Here is a 23,902-nt window from a genome sequence, read left to right on the forward strand (position 1 = left end):
CTTTGGAGGGCTGCCAGGTTGAAGCTGCAACAAAGGAAGGCCTTGAGCTCATAAGCCGCTAAATAGCATTATCCGTAACTGATGGGGAGGGCAGGGGAAGAGAATCGGATGCTGGGAGCCACTTCCTTGACACATGGAAAGAGGTTTCTAAGCTTGATGCAAAGGTGCTTAGCCAGCACTGCAGGTAATTATTTATTTATTTTCCAGTTGCCGACCAAAGGTGGATGTCAACGTCCCATTTCTAAAATATTTTTTAAATTAATATTTATTATTTATTTATAATAATAATAATAATAATAATAATAATAATAATAATAATAATAATAATGGTATCCAAAGAAGTCCACCAGGGCTGCAAACAACAAACAGAAATCATCTTAGGAGCAATTCCAACATAGATGCATACTGGGGAAGATCTCGGTTTAAAAGGCTTGTAGGAAGAGGAAGGTCTTCCTTCAGGTGGCGACAAACAAACAGCAAGGATGGCACCAGCCTAACTTTCAGGGGGGAAGAAGTTCCATACAGTGGGTGCCACAGCAACGAAGGCTTGAGCTGTATATTGCATTGAATGGGCTCTCCCACAAAGCGCAGAGATCGATTGGGTATGGGAAGGGTGAGAGGATCTTCCAGGCGATTATTTGTGAATCAGGTAATTGAGAGTTGTATCAGGGACCACACGAACCCTTATATCCCAGCTTGGTCACAGATCGTCTGCAGGAGCATCGCTGGTCGTTCCCCAAGTTGGCAAAAGCTCATTAGGCAACAAGAAACTGAGCTGTTTAGTGTTATCGGCCCAGTATTGTGGAATAGCGCAACAGTGACTCAGCAAGCACCTTTCATTTAAAACTTGAAACATCCGCTGGGAACTTTTCTATTCCATCAGGTTCATGCTTCATCATTTAATCAGGTATTATTATTCTTTTAAAGTTAACTCTTTTTAAAACACATACTTATGAAAACAGCCCCCGAGGCAGCTTTCCATCCTGGCTAAGAGGAAATGTCTTTTTCTAAAGCAAAGAGTGCATCAGTCTTTAACTCAAGAGTAGACCCCTTGAATTGAATATAGACCTTTTAACCATGCCCATTAAGTTCAGTGGGCCTACCCCAAGTAAGAACTTTTTCCTTCAGAATTACTGTCTTTATTCATATGCAAATGTTAACTATTAAAATGCATACAGTTCAGTTAAGATGTGTTTCGTCAGGAGGCAGCCCGTATTCAGAGAAAGGCATACAATAGTCCACATACATGGGGAGGGGGAAAATGCATTTGGGGTGGGGGGCAGGCTCTCTTTCCCTCTGACTCCCCTGTACTCATCACTGCCTCCTGCTGGACAGAGTGCTGTGTACAGGTAACTTGCATCTTACAGGGCGGTTACATACTGAGGGTCCATGTGTAATACTGTACAGTGGTACCTTGGTTTGCATATGTTTTGGATTACAAACACATCAAACCCGGAAGTGCGTGTCCCGATTTGCATTACAACCCATTTTTTTGGATTATGAACAATTTTTTTTTTTGAGGCCCCATTGGCGAAAGCCTGCCTTGGGTTACAACCTGTTTTGCTTTACAAATGGACCACCGGAACAGATTACAGTTGTAAACCAAGGTACCACTGTACTAAAAAAATATATGTAAAGCCAGGAACCCCTGGAGCTGCCCCCACCCCCTGCAAGGTGGAGTGCTGTTTACCAAAGTCTGGATTTCCTCCACTCTCCATTTATTTATTTATTCCACCCCACCCGTGTAATTGTGCAAGTTAAATATGTGTAAGTTGTGAGTTATACACAACTGTGAGCTACCTGTATTTGAAGTGTATGTGAAGAGAGACCCTTTTGGCTTGCATCAGTTGCAGTGTGTGTGTGTGTGTGTGTGTGTGTGTGTGTTGGGGGTCAACATCAGGGGGCTAAACCAGGCCCCCCTCCAGCCCTTTGTAGAAACAAGAGCCAAAGACTTGGTAGTTCTGTCAAACTGCTTTTATTGGGGAGCTCAAGATGTCCTTCCCTTTGCTTGAATGGACCGTCCGGCATCCTTGCCCTAATCTAAATGAGGCCCACTTTTCCTTCCTTTTTCTTTTCCCCAAGGGTGCAGGGTGTTTGCTGTGCTTCCCTGACCTGCGACAGGATCCTGCCTTTTGGCTGACGGATATCCAAGCTACATTTTAAAAGTAAAAGACTAAAATGTTGCTAAAATTAAGACCGGAGCTGCTTCTCTTCTTGCGGGGCTGCGCTTGGGGAAAAGGGGGGGCACGTTCCCGGCAGCCTGGGTATCGCTAAAACAGTTCCGCCTGGAAAAGATAGGAAAGGAAAAGAAAAAAGTTAGGGAAAAAGAAACCACTCACTCACCCTGTGGTCTAGCTCCTTTGTGACTGCTTTGTTCATGCAAAGCATCCTGCAAAGTCGATCCAGAGAGTGGATGAACAAACTTTCAAAAATCTGCTCATCGTTACGAACTTTGTAACGTTGAAGAAGGGGTGCATGTGTTTGCTTGTTTTCCTCTTCCCTCCTCACCCCTTTTTCCTTAAGTGTTCTGTCTCTTAGGCCGCAAGCAGAGACTGACTCATTGTTGCTATTTGTAAGCTATTCAAGGAGCCTTTTGGGGCTGAGAAGTCTAAAAATGCCTTAAATGTGGGGAAAACTAAAAATAGGGTCTTCCATCTTTTAACGGGTTTCTTGGAGGCATCCAATTGGATACCGCTGGGAACAGGATGCTGGGCTAGCATTCAAAAGACGGCTATTCCCAGGCTGGCAGCAATATGCTGTGCTCCCTTCCTTCCTTCAACCTAGAAGCACCCATCAATTTACTCTTGCCTCTCCTTGCTAACTCTGAAAGTTTTGATAGTGTTGCCATATTTCAAAAAGTGAAAAACTGTGGACACAAAGTTGTTGAGCTTCCTTTTGCAAAATCTCAAAAAAAGAGAAGTTTTTGAGCTATTTTAAAGGAAATTCACCAAAATCTTCGCTTTCGACATGCGTTGCCATACGCCCGGATTTCCTGGACATTGAAGCGTTTTCTGCCGAATCCTGGCTACGTCTGGGAAGTTCCAGACGTATAGCAACCCTAGTTTTACATTGGGAGGATAAAGAATATGCAAACCATGCCTGTATTTCCTGCCACTTCAGAATGTCTCTATCTTGCCCTGAGCGTAGGGATAGAGGAAGCTGTCTTTTACTGGAGGCTGTTGGGTCCATCTTAGCTCAGTATTGTCTACACTGACTGGCAGCAGTTCTCCAGGTCCTTTTAAGGAGGGGAAATTCCCGGCTGTACATGGCGATGCCAAGGGACCTTCTGCATGCAAATTAGATGCTGTGGTAATGAAAGCAGGGTCCTCCCCAATCACATCCGAACCATCATCTCCCACAAACAAGGACATCTAGTGAGAAGGGAAGAGGAATGTTCTCTGCACTTTGCACCTTTTAAAGCTGTTTCCATTGGCAAAATCAGGCGTGTGGAACCTATGGCGTCCCTAGTATTGCTGGACTCCCCACTCCCATTAACCCCAGCCAGCATAGCCAGAGGTCAGGGATAATGGGGGCAGTTGTTCAGCAACATCTAGAGGGCAGCAGGTCCGCCCCACCTGCTTCCAGCAGCAGATACGCAGGGCAGAACAGTAATGGAGTTGGATTGCTGAAGGCAGTGACGGCGTACATAGCAAATCAAGGGCGCTGCTCGTAACAGCCTCCATCCAAGCCCATATACCTGTGTCCCATGAATCCAAACCTCCCTTAGCCGTGAATCACAAATCCTATCATCAGTCAGATTTCAGAATTTATTAGAATTACAAATCCCACCTCCGGCCGAGCTCTGACCAACAAATTCCGCGTCGCAAAGTTTATGCAAATGCACTTTGCGGAATTTATTCAGGAGGGGTAAATCCTACCCGATTCCGCCCCCTGCAAAATGTACGCAGGATTTATTCCAATCGCACCACCTGGGCGCCACAGTGGCTGGAGACGGACAGACAGGTCGTGCACCCATGGCAGTGACCACAGGAGAAATGGCGCAGAAAGAAGAAATGCCGTGGTGTAACTGCAGCGGCAGCCCCAGCTGCAACAAAACATGTCTCTTCCGCATCGGCCCCTGCAGCCACAGCAGGCGCTGTGACTCTCCAACAGCTTGACTTCACTCCTCCTTTGTCCCTCAAGACAGATGCCAACCCAACCCACCGGGGCCCAGCTTCCAATTCCACCAGGCAAGAGTTGCAGCCATAATGGGTCTCCTCCAGCTTGCCTTACCTGACGGAGGCGCTGCGTCAGTGTGCAGTTACTTCTCCCCCTTCCCTTGGTTCTCAGGGATGACCTCCGGAGCTGGGGCTGGCGGAGGCGGAGGAAGCAGCAGCAGAGACCCCACCGGCGGCTTCTCCTTGGCCTCGCTGGGAGCCACCTTCCCAGGGGTGACGCTGGACCCGAAGAGGCCGTGGGTGCCCGTGTTGGATGCCGAAGAAGAGGAGGAGGAGGAAGAAGCGACACCACTACCCCCACCGTGAGCTGGCTTGGTCGGGAGGCCTCCAGAAAGGAAGGCCGTGTACTGGTTCCAGAAAGAGAGCGGTCCCACCCCTACGAGCTGGGCTGGGATGTCACGCCCCAGGAAGTCCTGGAGCTTGACCTGGCCCCCCGACAGCACCGGCACAGGGCCTTCTAGGGGCAGGCGCCTCCCTCGCCGCGCCTGGTTGCTGCTCCACACGTGGCCGCTGAGATTAACCTTTCGGAGAAAGAAGAGATGGGCACTTAACACAGGCGGCGCCCTGAGCCAACGATCCCATCAATAATAATAATAATGATGATAATTTATTATTTACCCCCCCCACCCATCTGGCTGGGTTTCCCAAGCCACTCTGTGCAGCTCCCAACAGAATATTAAAAACACAATAAAACATCAAACATTAAAAACTTCCCTAAACAGGGCTGCCTTCAGATGTCTTCTACAAGTCAGATAGTTGTTTATTTCCTTGACATCTGATGGAAGGGCGTTCCACAGGGCGGGCGCCACTACCGAGAAGGCCCTCTGCCTGGTTCCCTATAACCTCACTTCTCGCAGTGAGGGAACCACCAGAAGGCCCTTGGAGCTGGACCTCAGTGTCCGGGCTGAACAATGGGGGTGGAGACGCTCCTTCAGGTATACTGGGCCAAGGCTGTTTAGGGCTTTAAAGGTCAGCACCAACACTTTGAATTGTGCTCAGAAACATACTGGGAGCCAATGTAGGTCTTTCAGGACCGGTGTTATATGGTGTTAAATGTTCTTGGCAGCCACAAGGGAAGGAACGCCGCTGGTTTGACCCAGAAGGCAGGAAGCTTCCTCATATTGTCTACACTGACTGGCAGCAGCTCCATACCATTCAACATTTCTCCGGCGAAAATAGGGACGCCCCATTCCATAAGGGTAATTTTACTGTTTATACCCCACACATCTTACTGGGTTGCCCCAGCCACTCTGGGCGGCTTCCAACATATTAAAAAACGTAATACAACGAATGTTAAACATTTTAAAAAAGCTTCAGTATACAGGATGGGACATTCCAGGATGAAATCAGAAATCGGAATGGCTTCTCTAAATCAGGGATGTCCCCTGGAAAATAGGCACACTTGGAGGGTCTGCAGCTCTCCGGGAATTTCAGGCAGGGGGCATTCCCAGCCCTACCTGTAGATGCCTGGAAACTTCTGTATGCAAGGCAGATGCTCTGCCGCTGAGCTATGGCCCTGCTCCATTTCCAGCATTCGCCATGGCTTCTAAGCTTCTAAGCATGCTTCCCAATGGAAGCAACACCACCTTAAATGGTGCTCGCATGTGCACAATGCCGAACATAATTATGCAACCCCCATTGCAAATCGGGTTTATTATAAGAATTCTCAGACTTTCAGCTGTTTGCGGCGAGCCAATCGAACAAAAGCAAACAAAATAGCTAGACGCAAAGGATGCTTCAAGTGGGTCCCCCCCCCCCCAAATTCAGCTGAAATTGCAACTTATGCTGGCTTCACTGGTCCTGCTAGCTACGGATGCTGGGAGCTGTAGTCCAACAACAGCTGAGGACCAGACAGGGCCGGCTCTAGCTATAGTCCCGGTGGCACAGGGCGAAGCCATGCTGTGTGCTGTGGGGGCGGGGGCGCCGGAGCGATCTCCGTGCCTCAGCGCCAGGGCGCCCGACCTGCTCAAGACTGCCCTGGGACCAGAGTTTGGGAAGCACTGCGAAAGAGACAAAGCAGAGTGGCGATAGCAGCGCAGGCCTCTGACCAATAAAATTAGAGTTTAGTGACTGTGGTACAGGCCTTCAGCCAAAAATCCTTCCTCCCCTTTACGTTAAGGTTGCTTTCCTTTCTTTTATGCTTTCACAAAATTCAGGTTTCCTTGTGTGTGTATGTGCGTGTGCGAGCGCGTGCGTGCATGCGTATTGGGGTCATTACAGGTTGCTGTTTTTGTTGCTTTCAGGATTAAATTATGATTATTTATTTAAATTTTCTGGTAATTTCCTTAATACATTTAGTTTACTGCATGCATGCTTTACTGCTGCATGCCGCTTTCATTTCCTTTTCGGGGAAAATCATTTTTAAAAAAAATAAGTAACAAACACTAACAAGTTACGCTACGTGGGGGACAGGAGGCTGCAAGCCTTTGTAAGGCTCAGGGCAATCAAACTGGGCTGCTGCTATACTGCCAAGATGCATTTTAAACCTTCGGGCTTTAATAAATGTGCGTTTACAGGGATTCCATCGCTACAGACTTGTGTTTTGTTGCTTCTGAATAAATATATCATGAACTGTCGTGCGATCTTAACCTGATGGGTGGTCCAAGCGGAAGAAATGAAAATTATAATACTAAAAATATGTTTTGCCACACTCCAGAACTGTGAGGCAACGTGGTACCGTATTTCATTCAATGGTGCCCTGCGTGCCCCAGTTCTGCCTCTAGAGGGGGACAGAGAGCGCACCAAGTGCAACCAGCTTCCTGTGTCAATACTGTGCAAGGGAGATGTACTTCCTGCAACGGAGCCCTGCACTCCCCAGTTCTGCCTCTAGAGGGGGACAGACAGCACGCTAAGTGAAGCCAACTTCCTGAGTCAATAAAACGATGGAGAAGGAAATATCACAAGGGAACACGGAATAGGCAGAACACTCTCCATAACAGGAGGCACTGAGAAAGAGCAAAGGTCTCTCTCCCTTACCTGGTGGTGGGCAGCCAGTGCATGTTTGCGCAATGCGGCCCTGTCAGGGAAGGCCTGCTTGCAAATCCCACAAACCAGCGTCGGCCCCTCTTTGGCTTGACTGCCCTCTTGCTTCTCCGATGGGCCTTCCCCGCCCGTTTCCTGTTCCTCTTCCTGTGGCATTCCCCCTCCTGCCTTTTCCCCCTCCGCCTTCTCTTCCCCTTTCTGCATGGGCCGCTGAGGGCTTCCGGGCCCCGATGGCAAGGCAGCATTGGTGCCACCGTCTTCCTCTTCCGCCTGTCCCGCTTCTCCCCCTTCCTTGGTGAGGCCCGGAGCTTCCTGTTCCGGGCTGGAGGGCACCTCGGCCTTCTCCCCTCCACTTTCCAGGGAGTCTTCATCGGTGGGTTCTTCCTCCTCCTCCTCTGACAGTTCCTCATCTTGGGGAGGGGCCTGTTGCTGTGGTTGCTGCTGCTTCTCGCCTTCCCCCAAGGTGGCCCCTTCCGAAGTCGGGGGCTCAGGGAGGAGCGCCCCATTGGGGATCTGCCCACCCAGGTGCATGCGGACGTGCTGCTGGAGGCTAACAGCATTGGTGAACTTCTTCTGGCAGATGGGGCAAGAGTTCTGGGCCCTGGCAGCCGAGCTGGTTTTGTGGCCCACAAAGTGAGCACGCAGGTTCCCCCGGGTGGAGAAGGCTCGCCCGCACACCTTGCACTTGAAAGGCCTCTCCCCTCCGTGCTGCCCGTAGTGGAGCTGCAGGGCTCGAGGGCAGCTCAGGACCCGCAAGCAGATCACACACTGGTTGGGCCCCGAAGAAGCAGGCAGGGAAGAGGAGGAGGAGGAGGACCCGGCCACAGCTTGGGCAGCCATGATGGGAGCAGAGCAAGAAGATGACGAAGGAGACCCCTGGCGGTCAATCTTCTCCACCAGCTGCTGGAGCTTGGATGTCTCCGAGGGGGACGTTTCCAGCACGTAGGGGAAAGGCCCCACTGCTGTGCCCGCCTTGAAGTGATTGGCTAGCAAGGCCCAACTGGGCAGCGATCCCACCAGCTTCCCCAGCTGAAGCCGGGCACCCTCTGCCTCCCTTTCCGGTGGGGTGTTCTCATCCCCCTTCCCTTTCGCCTCCACTGCCTTCATCAGAACCAGCTTGTTGAAGCCGGGCAAGGCCTGAGCTGCTGCCGACGGCGAGGCCCCAGACAGCAGGGTTAGGCTCTCAGTGGCGCTCAGGGCCTTGCGTTCGGCGGTGGGCGGAGGGGTGGTTTCCTCTCCGGGCTCAGGCTTCTCAGGCGGCACCGACATGCCGTAAGGTAGCCCCGAGGTGGTGAGGACGTAGTCCAGGTGCTCGGGGACGGGGTGGGGGTTCATCTGGACGTGGGGGTATTTCTCCCGGTGGCGGTGGAAGTGCACCTTGAGGTTGCCGCGGGTGGTGAAGCGGTTGCCGCAGATGTTGCACTTGTAAGGGCGCTCGCCCGTATGAGAGCGTAGGTGGATCTGCAGGGCGCTGTCGCTGCCAAAGACCTTGCCGCAGAAGCGGCATTTGTGGCGCCCTCCGGGCTTCTCCTCCAGCCTGCTTTCTAACACTCCTCCTCCTCCTCCTCCTCCCCCCACTCCTCCCCCATTCTTCTGCCGCAGGAGCCCCGGAGACGTCGCCTGCTCCAAACCCCGGGCGGTGCCCAAGCACTGGGCGGCCAGGATGCCCGTAGCTGTGGGGAAGGCCGGAGCTAGGAGCTGCTCGGCCTTGGGCACTCGGGCGCCTCCAGGGAAAGGGTGGTAGAGGTGAAAGAAAGCGGGCTTGGGGACCTCAGGGGAGCTGGATGCCTGGGTCCTCCCTGGCTCTGTTTTGATGGAGAAGACCGGCAAGGGGGGCTTGGGAGGAAGAGACGCTCCCGAGGCCGGCTCGGAGGGAGGGGTCGGGGAGCCCACCTGCCCCAGGGACCCCAGCAGCAGCACCTGGCGGCAGATCTGCTCGGTCATCTGCATTTGGTGCAGCTGGCGTTGCTGCAGGACCCGGAGCTCTTCCAAGATGAGGGGGATGTTGAGGTGCCCAGCGGGGACGGAGGCGGAGGCGGAGGAGGAAGGCAGTGTTGGGGGAGGCGGGGGAGGGGGCCGGGGAAGGGCCGCTTCTTGGGTTGGGTCGGACAGCAGCGTCCCCGATTCGACGTCCATGCTCTGCGGGCTCTCGGGACGGACTTCCACCGAGGAAGAGGACGACGAGGAGGAGAGGCTGGAGTGGTCCTGACCAGCGGCGGCTGTAGCTGCTGCTGCAGAGGAACAGGTGGGCTGCTCCGAGCAGCAGGAATCCACGTGAGCGGACAACTCGGAGGGATCCTTGAAGTTGGTACGGCAGGCGGGGCAGGATAATGGGGCTGTCTCGTCCCCGGTATCTCCTGCAGAGAAAGGGAGACAGAGAAAAAGTGTGTGTGGTTATTTTGGATCAGCAATCTATTTCATTCATCCCATTTATATATCCCATACTTTCCTCCAAGATGGGGGTCTGTAGTTCTCCTCTTCCCCATTCAATCCCCAGGTAGAGTGAGCGACTTGCCCCAAGTCACCCAGTGAGCTTTATGGCCGAGTAGGGATTTGAACCCTGGTCTCCCAAGTCCTAGCCTGACACTCTAACTCAGTGTTTCTCAAACTCCCTAGTTGTTGTTGGACTCCAACTCCCATCATCCCAGCTAGCAGGGATGGTGGGAGTTGTAGACCAACAACAGCTGGAGACCCAAGCTTGAGATACTCTGCTCCAACCACTGCAGCACTCTGGCAACCAAGCCCACCTGATCTTTAACCAGAGAGATGCACAGGACAACTGCAGATCAGATAGAAGCTAGTGGCAACACTCAGATTTTAGTGAACGGAAACAGGATGCAGGAGGTGCCAGGTTCAATCTCTGACATCTACATGAAGGACGTGGCTATCAGTGGTATTGGCCATGATGGCTCTGCTGTGCTTCGTTGGTCGGAGGCAGTTATGCTTCTGAATACCAGTGGCTGGAAGCTACCGGAGAGGAGAGTGTGCCTGTGCTCGGGTCCTGCTTGCTAGTTTCCCACAAACATCTGGTTGACCACTGTGAGAACAGGATACTATACAGCACACACCATTGGCCTGATCCAGAAGGTTCTTCTTATGGCTGGGAACAAGCGTTCAAATTTCGCCAGGCACGTTTTGCACCTGGCCTATTGGCCACTTGTGACCAAGTGAAGATTCCCGGGCATCAGGATGGTGCCTTGAGGTCTCCGCCATCTGGAGGTGCGTGCCTGTGGATCCTTGGATCCAGGCTGTTTCCACACACTAGCAAGACATCCTGCAGAATTCTATCCATTATATTTTATCTGCACCATCGGAACGAATTTCTGGAACCAAAAAGTCGTATTGGAAAATACGACTTTCGAGCCATCTGGCCCCAACATGGCAACTAGGCGTTCTGTTTTGGCAACTGTAACCCTGGTTGAAGGAGCCAATTGATGCATAGCTTATATAACTGAGTATCAAACACTGGCCCCTTCATGGATCAATGCCTTGTCGTGGCGAAGGGGCTTGAATAACTCAGAGAAGCTATGAGCTATGCCATGCAGGGCCACCCAAGATGGACAGGTCATAGTGGAGAGTTTTGACTAAACGTGATCCACCTGGAGAAGGAACTGGCAAGCCACTCCAGTATCCCTGCCAAGAAAACTCCATGGACAAAGACAACAGGCATATAAAAGTTATGACGCTGGAAGATGAGCCCCTCAGGTCGGAAGGCGTCCAACATGCTACTGAGGAAGAGCGGAGGACAAGTACAAGTAGATTCAGAGCTGATGAAGCGGCTGGGCCAAAGCCGAAAGGACGCTCAGTTGCGGATATGCCTGGAAGCGAAAGGAAAGTCCGATGCTGTAAAGAAAAATATTGCATAGGAACCTGGAATGTAAGAACCATGAGTGGAGGTAAGCTGGATGTGGTCAAAAATGAGATGACAAGAATAAATATCGACATCCTGGGCATCAGTGAACTAAAATGGAAGGGAATGGGCGAATTCAGTTCGGGTGACTATCATATCTACTACTGTGGGCAAGAATCCTGTAGCAGAAATGGAGTGGCCCTCATAGTCAACAAAAGAGTGGCAAAAGCTGTAATGGGATGCAATCTCAAAAATGACAGAATGATCTCGATACGAATCCAAGGCAGACCTTTTAACATCACAGTAATCCAAGTTTATGCACCAACTACCGGTGCTGAAGAAAGTGAAATTGACCAATTCTATGAAGACCTACAACAACTTCTAGAAATGACACCAAAGAAGGATGTTCTTCTCATTACAGGGGATTGGAATGCTAAAGTAGGGAATCAAGAGATAAAAGGAACAACTGGCAAGTTTGGCCTTGGAGTTCAAAATGAAGCAGGGCAAAGGCTAATAGAGTTCTGTCAAGAGAACAAGCTGGTCATCACAAACACTCTCTTCCAACAACACAAGAGACGACTCTACACATGGATATCACCAAATGGGCAGCATCGAAATCAGATTGATTATATTCTCTGCAGCCAAAGATGGAGAAGCTCTATACAGTCAGCAAAAACAAGACCTGGAGCTGACTGTAACTCAGATCATCAGCTTCTTATAGCAAAATTCCAGCTTAAACTGAAGAAAGTAGGAAAAACCACTGGGCCAGTAAGATACAATCTGAATCAAATCCCTTATGAATACACAGTGGAAGTGAGGAACAGGTTTAAGGATTTAGATTTGGTGGACAGAGTGCCTGAAGAACTATGGATGGAGGCTCGTAACATTATACAGGAGGCAGCAACGAAAACCATCCCAAGGAAAAGGAAATGCAAGAAAGCAAAATGGCTATCCAACGAGGCCTTACAAATAGCGGAGGAGAGGAGGCAAGCAAAATGCAAGGGAGATAGGGAAAGATACAGGAAACTGAATGCAGATTTCCAAAAAACAGCAAGGAGAGACAAGAGGGTCTTCTTAAATGAGCAATGCAAAGAAATAGAGGAAAACAATAGAATGGGGAAAACCAGAGATCTGTTCAAGAAAATTGGAGACATGAAAGGAACATTTCGTACAAAGATTACCATAATCAAGGACAAAAGTGGTAAGGACCTAACAGAAGCAGAAGACATCAAGAAGAGGTGGCAAGAATACACAGAGGAATTATACCAGAAAGATATGGAGGGCTCATACACCCCAGGTAGTGTGGTTGCTGACCTTGAGCCAGACATCTTGGAGAGTGAAGTCAAATGGGCCTTAGAAAGCATTGCTAATAACAAGGCCAGTGGAAGTGATGATATTCCAGCTGAACTATTTAAAATTTTAAAAGATGATGCTGTTAAGGTGCTACACCCAATATGCCAGCAAGTTTGGAAAACTCAGCAATGGCCAGAGGATTGGAGAAGATCAGTCTACATCCCAATTCCAAAGAAGGGCAGTGCCAAAGAATGCTCCAACTACCGCACAATTGCGCTCATTTCACACGCTAGCAAGGTTATGCTTAAAATTCTACAAGGCAGGCTTAGGCAGTATGTGGACCGAGAACTCCCAGAAGTGCAAGCTGGATTTCGAAAGGGCAGAGGAACCAGAGACCAAATAGCAAACATGCGCTGGATTATGGAGAAAGCTAGAGAGTTCCAGAAAAACGTCTACTTCTGCTTCATTGACTATGCAAAAGCCTTTGACTGTGTCGACCACAGCAAACTATGGCAAGTTCTTAAAGAAATGGGAGTGCCTGATCACCTCATCTGTCTCCTGAGAAATCTCTATGTGGGACAAGAAGCTACAGTTAGAACTGGATATGGAACAACTGATTGGTTCAAAATTGGGAAAGGAGTACGACAAGGTTGTATATTGTCTCCCTGCTTATTTAACTTATATGCAGAATTCATCATGCGAAAGGCTGGACTAGATGAATCCCAAGCCGGAATTAAGATTGCCGGAAGAAATATCAACAACCTCAGATATGCAGATGACACAACCTTGATGGCAGAAAGCGAGGAGGAATTAAAGAACCTTTTAATGAGGGTGAAAGAGGAGAGCGCAAAATATGGTCTGAAGCTCAACATCAAAAAAACCAAGATCATGGCCACTGGTCCCATCACCTCCTGGCAAATAGAAGGGGAAGAAATGGAGGCAGTGAGAGATTTTACTTTCTTGGGCTCCTTGATCACTGCAGATGGTGACAGCAGTCACGAAATTAAAAGACGCCTGCTTCTTGGGAGAAAAGCAATGACAAACCTAGACAGCATCTTAAAAAGCAGAGACATCACTTTGCCGACAAAGGTCCGTATAGTTAAAGCTATGGTTTTCCCAGTAGTGATGTATGGAAGTGAGAGCTGGACCATAAAGAAGGCTGATCGTCGAAGAATTGATGCTTTTGAATTATGGTGCTGGAGGAGACTCTTGAGAGTCCCATGGACTGCTAGAAGATCAAACCTATCCATTCTTAAGGAAATCAGCCCTGAGTGCTCCCTGGAAGGACAGATCGTGAAGCTGAGGCTCCAATACTTTGGCCACCTCATGAGAAGAGAAGAATCCTTGGAAAAGACCCTGATGTTGGGAAAGATTGAGGGCACTAGGAGAAGGGGACGACAGAGGACAAGATGGTTGGACAGTGTTCTCGAAGCTACGAACATGAGTTTGACCAAACTGCGGGAGGCAGTGGAAGACAGGATTGCCTGGCGTGCTATGGTCCATGGGGTCACGAAGAGTCGGACACGACTAAACGACTAAACAACAACAACAACATCAAACACTGGCTGGAAATGTCCTTTTCTTGAAACTTTGCCAGTCAGTGTAGACAATACTGAGTTAGGCAGACCAAAGGTATAAGGCAGCTGGCCCATTTAATGGTCACGACTAGGTACATCCTCCAACTTGTGTTACAACCCTCTCTCTGCTCTCTGCCAATATTTTGATGTAAACATATATATTATATTAATTATATTATATGTCTAGTTAATGCAGCATTTGTCAAGCTTGGATTCCCACATGGTGTTGCACTACAAATCCCAGAATCCCCAGGCAGCTTGGCCAATGGTGAGGGTTGACTGACAGCGGCTCTTTCTGATCTCTGGTCCTTCCATGGGAGGTTCTTTAAGCTGGAGAGGTTTTACAGTGAGCCCAGGAACTTCTCCACACAAAAGCAGGTGCCTTGCTGTAGCCCCCTCCCCTAACACACTATCCCCCACCAGCAAGAACCTGGTTTTGCAAATGCTAACTTTAAAAAGAAGAAAGACAACATTAAAGATCATAAGAATAGCTCCAGTGGATCATGCCAGTGGCTCATCTAAATCCAGAATCCTGTTCTCACAGCGGCCAACCAAATGCCTATGGAAAATTGGCAAGCAGGATTCGAGCACAAGAGCTCTCTCCCCTCCTGCATTTTCCAGTATGCTTCTGGTATTCAGAAGCATCACCTCCTTCAACTGTGGAGGCAGGGCACAGCCATCAAGGCTAGTAAGCCACCAAAAGCCTTAACCTGCACGATTTTTTCCTAATTCACTTTTAAAGCCATCTAAGTTGGTTGCCATCACTGCCTCTTCTAGCAGTGAGTTCCATAGTCTAACTATGCACTATGTGAAAACATATTTCCTTGCTACGTTCAGTTTCACAGGGTGTCCCCCAGTCCTAAAAGGGAGAAAAACTTTTCTCTGTCTGTTTTTCCCCATATGTTGAAAGCAAGCAATGTTTCTACTTCTCATTGCCATCCTGTTAAACAAACAAACCTGCCAGCCCAGAAAACTTGGCAGGCATGCCAAAGACATAAAAATGGAAGGAAACAAAAATATAGAAGAACCTCCTTCCTTGGAGGTTTTTAAGCAGAGGTTGGGTGGCCATCTGCCATGGATGCTTTAGCTGAGATTCCTACTTTGCAGGGGGTTGGACTAGATGACCCACAGGGGTCCCTCCAAACTCCGAAATCCTATTATTCTACAAAATGGGAGGGCAGACAAACATCTCATGCAATTTTAAGAATGGAAAAGAAAGATTGAGATCACCAAGGTAAACATTTTTGTTTTAATTACCTGAAAGCCTAACCCACCTCCAACTAATTTCCAAGCCCCCTTATCCAGCAACCCACCTTTGCAAGATTCCGCCCATTCATACATCGTTCTCTCTAGAATAAAAGAAAGGAGGAGGGAAGAAAAGAAGGAAGCACACCTGAAAATTATCCACCATATTCCTACAGAATAGCTAACAGGGAGTTCTGACTTTTGGATGGAAACAATGGGGAGGGAAAGGCACAAACAGCGCATGGGAAATCAAACAGGAGACTGGCTGGCTGTTTGGGTGGGTGGGTGGGGGGAAAGGGCAAGGATAAACTACTGTACTAGGATGGATGGAAGGATGCGTAAAGGGGTTGATGGCATGCAGGAGCGCGTGGGGGAGAGATGGGCGCCTCGAGGGAGATCTCTGGGCCCGCCTGCTTCCCCTCCAGCCCTTGGTGGGAGGCCACGGCCGCCAGGTCGCCCCCTCTCCCCTTCCCCAGCCGGCTGGACCAGCCACAGGGGCGAGGAGCCCACCTGCGGCCTCGCCCATCCTGCAGTCGCCGCCGGCGCCAGCGGCTCCGTCGCCCGGCGCCGCCACCCCCTCCGGCTGCTGCTGCTCTCCGTGCGCTCGGGAGCTGCTCATCATCTCGGCCCGCCCGGCCGCCTCCGATCCCGGAGGATGGAGGAAGAGGAGGAGGCAAGACGAGCGGTGGGCTGTCGAGAGCGGCTCCCACCCGGCCGCAGCAGGGACCTCTGGTGTCGGGAGGGCGGCTGCCGCCGGCGGAAGAAGAGGGCGCTGCGCCCCCGTGCGCCCTGGCTCCGGAGCGCACCTGGAGACGGAGGGATGGAGAGACAGGAAGGAGGAGGGAGCCAAGCGGGCCAAGCCAGGACGAAGGAGGAGCCCTGCTTTTTGCCCCCCCCCCCCCGCAAAAGAACCCGGACCTTTTGCAAACCGACACATTTCAATTTTTTTTTAAAATGTTGCATTTATATTCGCCCACCTTTCGTCCAAGGTTCAAGGCAGTGTACATTTAATTTATTTTTTAAAAAATATTGCATTTCTATCGGGGGGGGGGGCAGGGAGGGGCAGCTGCCCTCCAATCAATAAAAATCAATTAAAAATACATAGCAAACTGAGGTTCTGCCCCTCCAACAAAAGGCCTGCCCCCCCAAAAAAAATCCTGGCTATGCCCATGTTTATATCACAACTTTCCCCTCCACATTTAATAATAGAATTGTAGAGTTGGAGGGGGCACTGAGGATCATCTAGTCCAACCCCCTGCAATACAGGAATATGCAGCTGCCCCATATGGGAATCCCCACAACTATATATATATATTGAATTTATATACCGTCTTATACCTGGAGGTCTCAGGGCAGTTCAAAGAAAAGATCAACATAAAAACCACAATACCTATAATCAAAATAAAAAGAACAACCCAATAACACCTTGCCCCCAAAAGAGCCACATTTTCAAAGGGCATAGGATGTCAATCACGTCAACCAAAGGCCAGGTTAAAAAGGAACGTTTTCGCCTGGCGCCTAAAGGTGTATAATGAAGGCGCCAGGCGAACTTCCCTGGGGAAAGCATTCCACAGACGGAGAGCCACTGCAGAGAAGGCCCCGTTCTCATGTTGCCCCCCTCCAGACCTCTTGAGGAGGAGGCACACGAAGAAGGGCCTCAGAACAAGCAAATTCACCAAAACAGCCAACAACAATGTGTAAAGACAACAAGTTACAATGCATTCTAAAGGCCTGCAAAACACATTTTCATTTGTCGCCTAAATGTAAACAAGTGGATAAACAGACCTCTACAGGGAGGGAGTTTCATAGTTGAGGTGCCACCACGGAGAACGCCCTGCTTCATGCAGTAACCTCATTGAACTTAGAAGTTCTGCAGATCTTAGCAAATAGGAATCTGCCCTATATTGCATCAGACCATTGGTCCATTTAGCTTAGTGTTGTCTTCACTGATTGGCTGCAGCTCATCAGGGTTCGACAGGGAACTTTTTGGAGGTGGCAAGGATTGAACCCAGGACCGTCTGCGTGCAAAACAGATGAGTTACTGGGTTAGCCAGTGTCAGGGGAGGCATTCTTCAGATATGTGGGGAGTGTTGGCTTTCCATCTAGCATATACAGTCAAACCTCTGCTCCCAAATGCCTCCGTTATCGTACATTTTGGCTCCCAAACGCCAAAAACCTGGAGGTAACTACTCCAGTTTTTGAACGATTTTCGGAAGCCAAATGGCTTCCAGAGAGTATTTTTTCTTTTTCCTCCATTGACTTTGCTGACCGCCCTTTGATCCTCAGTTGTCGAACGTTTCAGAAGTCGAACGGTCTTCCGGAACAGATTACATTCAACAACTGAGGTTTGAACGTATCACCAGAAGCAAAGGACTCTTCCTTTTGAGAGATGCCGCAGCAGGTTCTCAGGTTTCTTGCAATGTGTTTTATCACATTTAGGAATAAGAAGTCATGCAGCTACACGTTTGTGGGGTCTTTACAACAGAATTGATCTCTCAAGTGGATCGACATCTATATAATTTGCAATCAGAGCATAGGAGCTCTGCAAGTTTGGTACCCGGATGAGCTTAACATAGTTACATTGGATTCAATGTATGCTTCAAAAGAGGCTGATTGCCGGAATCCAGAAATATAGAATATGAAAGCAAGTCTTAAAAACTGACGTGTCATCGAACTCCAGCTTCCAGCAGCACCTTTTCTCTCCCATGTGCAGACAACATCAACGGCATCACAAGCAGCAAATACTTTGCGAAATCTAACACCGTTCCTCTAACACAGACGTAGGTAAGCAACTGCTCACAAGGAGTTATTGGCTCTGCAGTGAGCACAGAACTGGAACTTTGAGGTTTCTTTCAACACTAAATTTCATCACAACTATTAAGGTAGGGTTGCCATACATCTGGAATTTCCTTGACGTAGCCAGCAATTGTCCAGATTTTCATTTTTTAAAAAATATGGCAACCCTAATATAAGGTAGTGGAGCCCATCACACCTTAGAACCAGGATCTCCAAAAGATTGCCCCTTCCCCTATATTCCCAATATTCTATTGGAGCAGGATTCTGACAGATACCACCTGGGCACCTAGGTGCATTTACTTAAAAGCACCAGGTTGGAGTGCACACCGTATATTTGCCCAGGCAATGTATCATAGAATCATAGAGTTGGAAGAGACCACAAGGGCCATCCAGTCCAACCCCCTGCCAAGCAGGAAACACCATCAAAGCATTCTTGACATATGCCTGTCAAGCCTCCACTTAAAGACCTCCAAAGAAGGAGACTCCACCACACTCCTTGGTAGCAAATTCCACTGTCGAACAGCTCTTACTGTCAGGAAGTTCTTCCTAATGTTTAGGTGGAATCTTCTTTCTTGTAGCTTGAATCCATTGCTCCATGTCCGCTTCTCTGGAGCAGCAGAAAACAACCTTTCTCCCTCCTCTATATGACATCCTTTTATATATTTGAACATGGCTATCATATCACCCCTTAACCTTCTCTTCTCCAGGCTAAACATACCCAGCTCCCTAAGCCGTTCCTCATAAGGCATCGTTTCCAGGCCTTTGACCATTTTGGTTGCCCTCCTCTGGACACATTCCAGCTTGTCAGTATCCTTCTTGAACTGGACACAGTACTCCAGGTGAGGTCTGAATGTATGTTTGCTTCTGCAGGATGATAAACCTGGCTGAGACCCTACCTGCCTGCAGACTGTCTCGCCAGAGTGGTGCATGCTCTGGTTATCTTCCGCTTGGACTACTGCAATGCGCTCTACGTGGGGCTACCTTTGAAGGTGACACGGAAACTACAACTAATCCAGAATGCATCAGCCAGACTGGTGACTGGGAGTGGCCACCGACACCATATAACACCAGTCCTGAAAGACCTACATTGGCTCCCAGTACGTTTCCAAGCACAATTCAAAGTGTTGTTGCTGACCATTAAAGCCCTAACTGGCCTCGTCCCAGAATACCTGAAGGAGCGTCTCCACCCCCATCGTTCATCCCGGACACCGAGGTCCAGCTCCAAGGGTCTTCTGGCGGTTCCCTCACTGTGAGATGTGAGGTTAGAGGGATCCAGGCAGAGGGTCTTCTAGTTGGTGGTCCTCCCACCAGATGTAAAGCAAATAAACCACTATCTAACTTTTAGAAGACATCTGAAGGCAGCCCTGTTTAGGGAAGTTTTAAATGTTTGATGTTTTATAGTGTTTTTAATGTTCTGTTGGGAGCCGCCCAGAGTGGCTGGGGAATAAATAATATATTTACTACTACTACTACCGGTACTACTACTACTACTACTACTACTACTACTACTACTATTTCAGGCACCCATGCTTAACTGTGCTCAGATTTCCCTTAAATAAACTCTTCCCAAAGGGACCATAAACTTTCCTGCACCTCACCAGCTTGAATTTCTTCCTTTTGGAGATGAGCGATCGGCTCCTTTCCTCCACCAGCCTCCCTCCTGATTTCTCGCTCCAGCACAGATTCTTAGAGGAAGCTGGAGTCAGTCCAGTCCAGTTGCCACAAGCAAAGGACTGGAAAGGGGCGGGGGGGGGGGTTAGGGAGGAGAGAGAGAGATGGGGTGGGTGATGGGGAACCAGGGGGATGAGAGACCTCACTTAACACAAGAGAGACTATCTGGGACTCCATGAGTTACTTAGCAACAGCACAAAGAGCAAGGAGAGCGGGAGAGAAAAGAAGCAGTGTGTGGCAAATATATGTGTGTGAGGAAGTGTGACAGAATGCATATGTGTGTGACCGTCTCTTCCTGGCTCTTTGGGGTGAGGGGTCTCTCTCTCTCTCTCTCTCTCTCTCTCTCTCTCTCTCTCTCTCTCTCTCTCTCTCTCTCACACACACACACACACACACGAGATGGCGAGGAAAGCACGCAGAAAGACTGTGCCATATTCACACCCCACTTTTAAAGCGCTATGATGCTATGTTAAACAGTCATGGCTTCCCCCACCCTACCCAAAGAATTCTGGGAGCTGCAGTTTGCGGTTGTTGCCGACAGTTGTTAGGAGACCCCCCCCCCCTGTTCCCTTATTGGGGCTACAATACCCCCAGTAGTTCAATCCTTCTTCCCAGGGAATTCTGGGAATTGTAGCTCTCTGAGGGGAATAGTGATGTATCAACAGGGGAATTCCCGGGAAACTTTGGGAATTATAGCTCTGCGGGGAGAATAGTAGTGTATCAGTCCCTCTTCCCAGGGAATTCTGGGAACTGTAGCTCTGGGAGGGGAATATTGGCCTTATAACAACTCTCGGCACCCTTAACAAAGTGCAGTTCCTACAATTCTTTTTTGGGGGGGGAGGGGGAGCCATGACTGTTTAAAGTGGGAAAGGACAAGGTGAAAGTGGCCTATGGCAGCGATGGCATGGAAGGGCATGTATCCCACACATGTGCAACAGAGGGTGAGACAGGCCATGCAATGGTGCCAGGATGTGGGCCTGAGAGGGAAGCTGCAGAAAAATGCATATGATGTGCAGCGTAGCAATTTTGGGGGGTGGGGGGTGGGGGGTGGGGAGCAGGATCAAGGCACATTTGTGGAAACATTGCTCAATTGGGCGCAATGGATTGGCTGTGTATGAATGAGGGAGGGTACAGGTGGCCAAATCCTTGCGCGCTGTCTGTATGCCATGCTCAAAATCAATGCACAGGCCCATGCTAGTCTTGTTTTACTCGGAAGAAAGCCACACTGTGTTCGGGTGGAGGCTTACTCCCAAGTAAATGTGTGCCAGGTTGCAGCCTTTGCGTGCAAGGGAAACAAGAATGTGGGACGGCATGCAACAAAATGATGTTGGTCATAGTGTGTAGGGCTGCAGTCCTGAAGACTGGGGAGTAAGACTCACTGGGCACAGTGACTAAATGTGCCTAGGACTGGGCTGTAGATAACGAAGGAAATTGCTTGGGTTGTGGTCATGCTGATTATTCCACATCGGTCAGCTTGGGTGGTGGCTCCTCCTCCTCGTTCCATTTTCCTGATCAATGCAGCTTGACTCACTTCTTTGAGTCACCTGAAGTTGTCATGCTCTACCAAGACTTTTCTACAAGGCGCCTGAACTCTTCTTGTAGTTTGGCATGGACTCAGGACTGCAATGCCTCAAGGACTGCGTCCCCCCATATGAACTGACCAGGACCCTGGAGTCATAATCCGAGGTGCTTCCTCTGTGAGATGTCTGGAAAAATGGGAATGGGCCTTTTCTGTGGAGGCTCCAGGGAGGCTTGCCTGGCGCCTTCGTTGCATATCTTTAGTCGCCAGGCAAAAACATTCCTCATTTCCCAGGCCTTTGGCTAATTAAACAATATGGCCTTTTAATCTGGGTGTGTGTGGTGGGGTTTATTGTTTTTGTTTGTTACTAGGTTATGTATTTTTGTGTTTTTATATTGTAAACCGCCCTGTGATCCTTGGCTGAAGGGTGGTATAGTAACAACAAACAAACAAACAAACAAACAACGTATATCTGTGGGGCAATGGGAGCTAAAGGATGGAAATCTCAGGGTCGCAAATGGGGCTCAGAGGTGGGGTAACTCGGAAAGGCCTTCAGTCACCAACCCATTAGATGGCCTTATGTGAACCAAATATCTCTCATGCTCAGTTCTGCCCACCCAGTCTGTAAAATGAGCATGAGTGAGAATAACTGGCCTACCTGACAGGGTTGTCGGAAGGTTTATGATTATTTCATTTATATTGCGTCCCTCATTTACACAGCACTTCCTTACCCCCTAAAGAATGGGAGGACCAGCCCTAACCTCCAAGGGACCCACCGTGTAGATATTGACACATGAATAATTCCTGGGATAGTATTTGTGGAGCGGTCAGAAATGGTATGCATTTTGGGAGCCAGTTGGTCTTTGGGGCCTTGAAAACCCAGTGAATGTGCTGGCGACTGCCTCAAAAGCTTTTAAATTTCATCACCGTTCCTGTAGAGACTATTATGTTAGTGGATGCTTGGTTGCTGATGGTAAGTCAGAGAGAGAGAGAGAGAGAGAGAGAGAGAGAGAGAGAGAGAGAGAGAGAGAGAGAGAGAGAGAGAGAGAGAGAGAGAGAGAGAGAAAGAAAACGAGGATGGAAAGAAAGTTCTTATGTGACTACAGTACGTGTGAGAACGACAGACAAAATGCACGTGTATCTAAGCATGGCACCTTTATGCGATCAGAATTTATGTTCCTAGATAGATGTGTTTTGAGCGAGACCCAAACCCCCAAACATACAGGCAATCGGCTAGTTACAAGCATACTTTCGGAGTTTCCTAACAACTTCCTTCCAGTTTGGAAACAAAACTTTCTTTCTCTTTCGCCTCCTTCTCACCCCTTCCTTGCCACCCAGCTCTTGGTGTGCCCCCACCCCACAACGCGCCCTTTCCCACACTGTTGCCATCCCCCATACCCATGGCACCTGCCAGCTCTCCTTGACACCCCCCCCAAAAGAAAACACCCTCCCCTCCAGGAACCCACCGTTCTCAGAGGCTGTGGAACCTTCACAGTCGGAGATGAGCTGTTGGGGGTTCCGCTGTTTTCTCCGAGACATCCCTGCGGAGGGGCTGGGGGGCTGGGGAGGGGACCCCAAGTCTCTCTCTCTCTCTCTTTGGTGGGGAGCCAGTGGGCACCTGATCCCTCTCTCTCTCAGGAATGGGATCTCTCCAGCAACCCCCCCCCAACCCAAGCCCCCTCCTCTCCCACACTCACACATACTTAAGGGACACGCCTCCTGCTTTTGTGAACCTCATTGTAAAAGCAAAACTCTTAATCTTTCTGAACACTCTTTTTCTTTTGTACTAGCAGGGATTGAAAGGGGGGGGGGGTGGGAAGAGAGAGAGGGAGAGGGTAAAATTAACTCCTTCTTTGCCTGCGGCTATCCCAGTCCTCGGCAATGTTAAAAAAACAACAACATATAGGAGAGCATCTGCTTTTTAACGCTGAAATGTAGCCACCTCTGTGGTGCGAGGCCAGGCTCCCTGCTAGAGGTGAAATTTATTTGATGGTGCCCAAAGAATTTATGCCAGTTCAAATGTGGTTGCAAGCACGGAGATTTACAGTTCTCTAATATTATGTGTCCTGTTACAGGCTGGATCTGCTTCAGTGAAGCTGCTTCAGTAAATGCTTGGTTATTTTATCTTTCAGGAAAATTCCCACCAGTTTTCCTGGGGCAGATGTATTGTAAAGCCAACTGGCCTGCAGTTTCCGAGATCCCACTTTGATCCCTTTTTAAATATTGGTGCTAAATTGGACATTTTCTAGTCCTTGGGTATGGAGGCTAGACTGAGGGACGTATATTTTTGTTAGAAGAACAGCAATTTCACTTTTGAGTTCTCTCAGGTGGTTGCCATCCAGACGCGGCAATTGGTCAGTTTTTATTTTCCCTATTAGGCCTATAAGCTCATCACTCATCACTACCCTCTGCTTCGGTACCTCAGACTCCCATCCTGCAAAAAAGTTAGTTCAGGCCAGATGTGGCCCAATCGCCTTCTCAGTCCGGCCCGTGGAGGTCCAGGAATCAGCATGTTTTTACATGAGTAGAATGTGTCCTTTTATTTAAAATGCATCTCTGGGTTATTTGTGGGGTGTGCTTTTATTTAAAATGCATCTCTGGGTTATTTGTGGGGCATAGGAATTTGTTCATTCTCCCCCACCCAAAAAAAGTCTGGCTCACCACATACCTGCCGTTTATCTGCCACTGTAAAGGAAGATGCAGGTCTTTCACTTTGTTGTGAGTCATTAGATGAGCCTGGAAGATTGGGTATCAGACTTTTAAGGGACATGTGATCATGTGCTTGAGTGGC

General features: G+C 49.2%; 1 protein-coding gene across 3 annotated transcripts; it reads right to left on the reverse strand.

The window, feature by feature from the left end:
* Window positions 1–1,941: 1,941 nt before the first annotated feature.
* On the reverse strand, window positions 1,942–15,804 carry SALL2 (spalt like transcription factor 2). Of its 3 annotated transcripts, XM_060281833.1 has the most exons (5): window positions 15,636–15,804; window positions 15,194–15,229; window positions 7,155–9,517; window positions 4,234–4,699; window positions 1,942–2,285 (listed from the first exon to the last, which is right to left on the reverse strand). In XM_060281833.1, the coding sequence occupies exons 1-4, from the start codon at window positions 15,745–15,747 to the stop codon at window positions 4,262–4,264; spliced, it is 2,949 nt and encodes a 982-aa protein (XP_060137816.1). In that variant the 5' UTR covers window positions 15,748–15,804; the 3' UTR covers window positions 1,942–2,285; window positions 4,234–4,261. The 3 variants fall into 3 exon arrangements, with proteins under 3 accessions (XP_060137816.1, XP_060137817.1, XP_060137815.1); XM_060281834.1 differs by lacking the exon at window positions 15,194–15,229; XM_060281832.1 differs by lacking the exon at window positions 15,636–15,804 and having other exon boundaries at window positions 15,194–15,377.
* Between the last annotated feature and the right edge of the window lie 8,098 nt (window positions 15,805–23,902).

This window comes from Zootoca vivipara, chromosome 13, assembly GCF_963506605.1.
Source record: "Zootoca vivipara chromosome 13, rZooViv1.1, whole genome shotgun sequence".
NCBI lineage: Eukaryota > Metazoa > Chordata > Lepidosauria > Squamata > Lacertidae > Zootoca > Zootoca vivipara.

Coding starts and splice junctions, on each gene's coding strand:
- SALL2 (XM_060281832.1), bottom strand. CDS start 15,368: ATGCGCTGTTTGTGCCTTTCCCTCCCCATTGTTTCCATCCAAAAGTCA. Junction 9,518..15,193: donor ATGGGCGGAATCTTGCAAAG/GTGGGTTGCTGG, acceptor CTTTCTCTGCAG/GAGATACCGGGGACGAGACA. Junction 4,700..7,154: donor CACTGGCTGCCCACCACCAG/GTAAGGGAGAGA, acceptor TTTCTCCGAAAG/GTTAATCTCAGCGGCCACGT.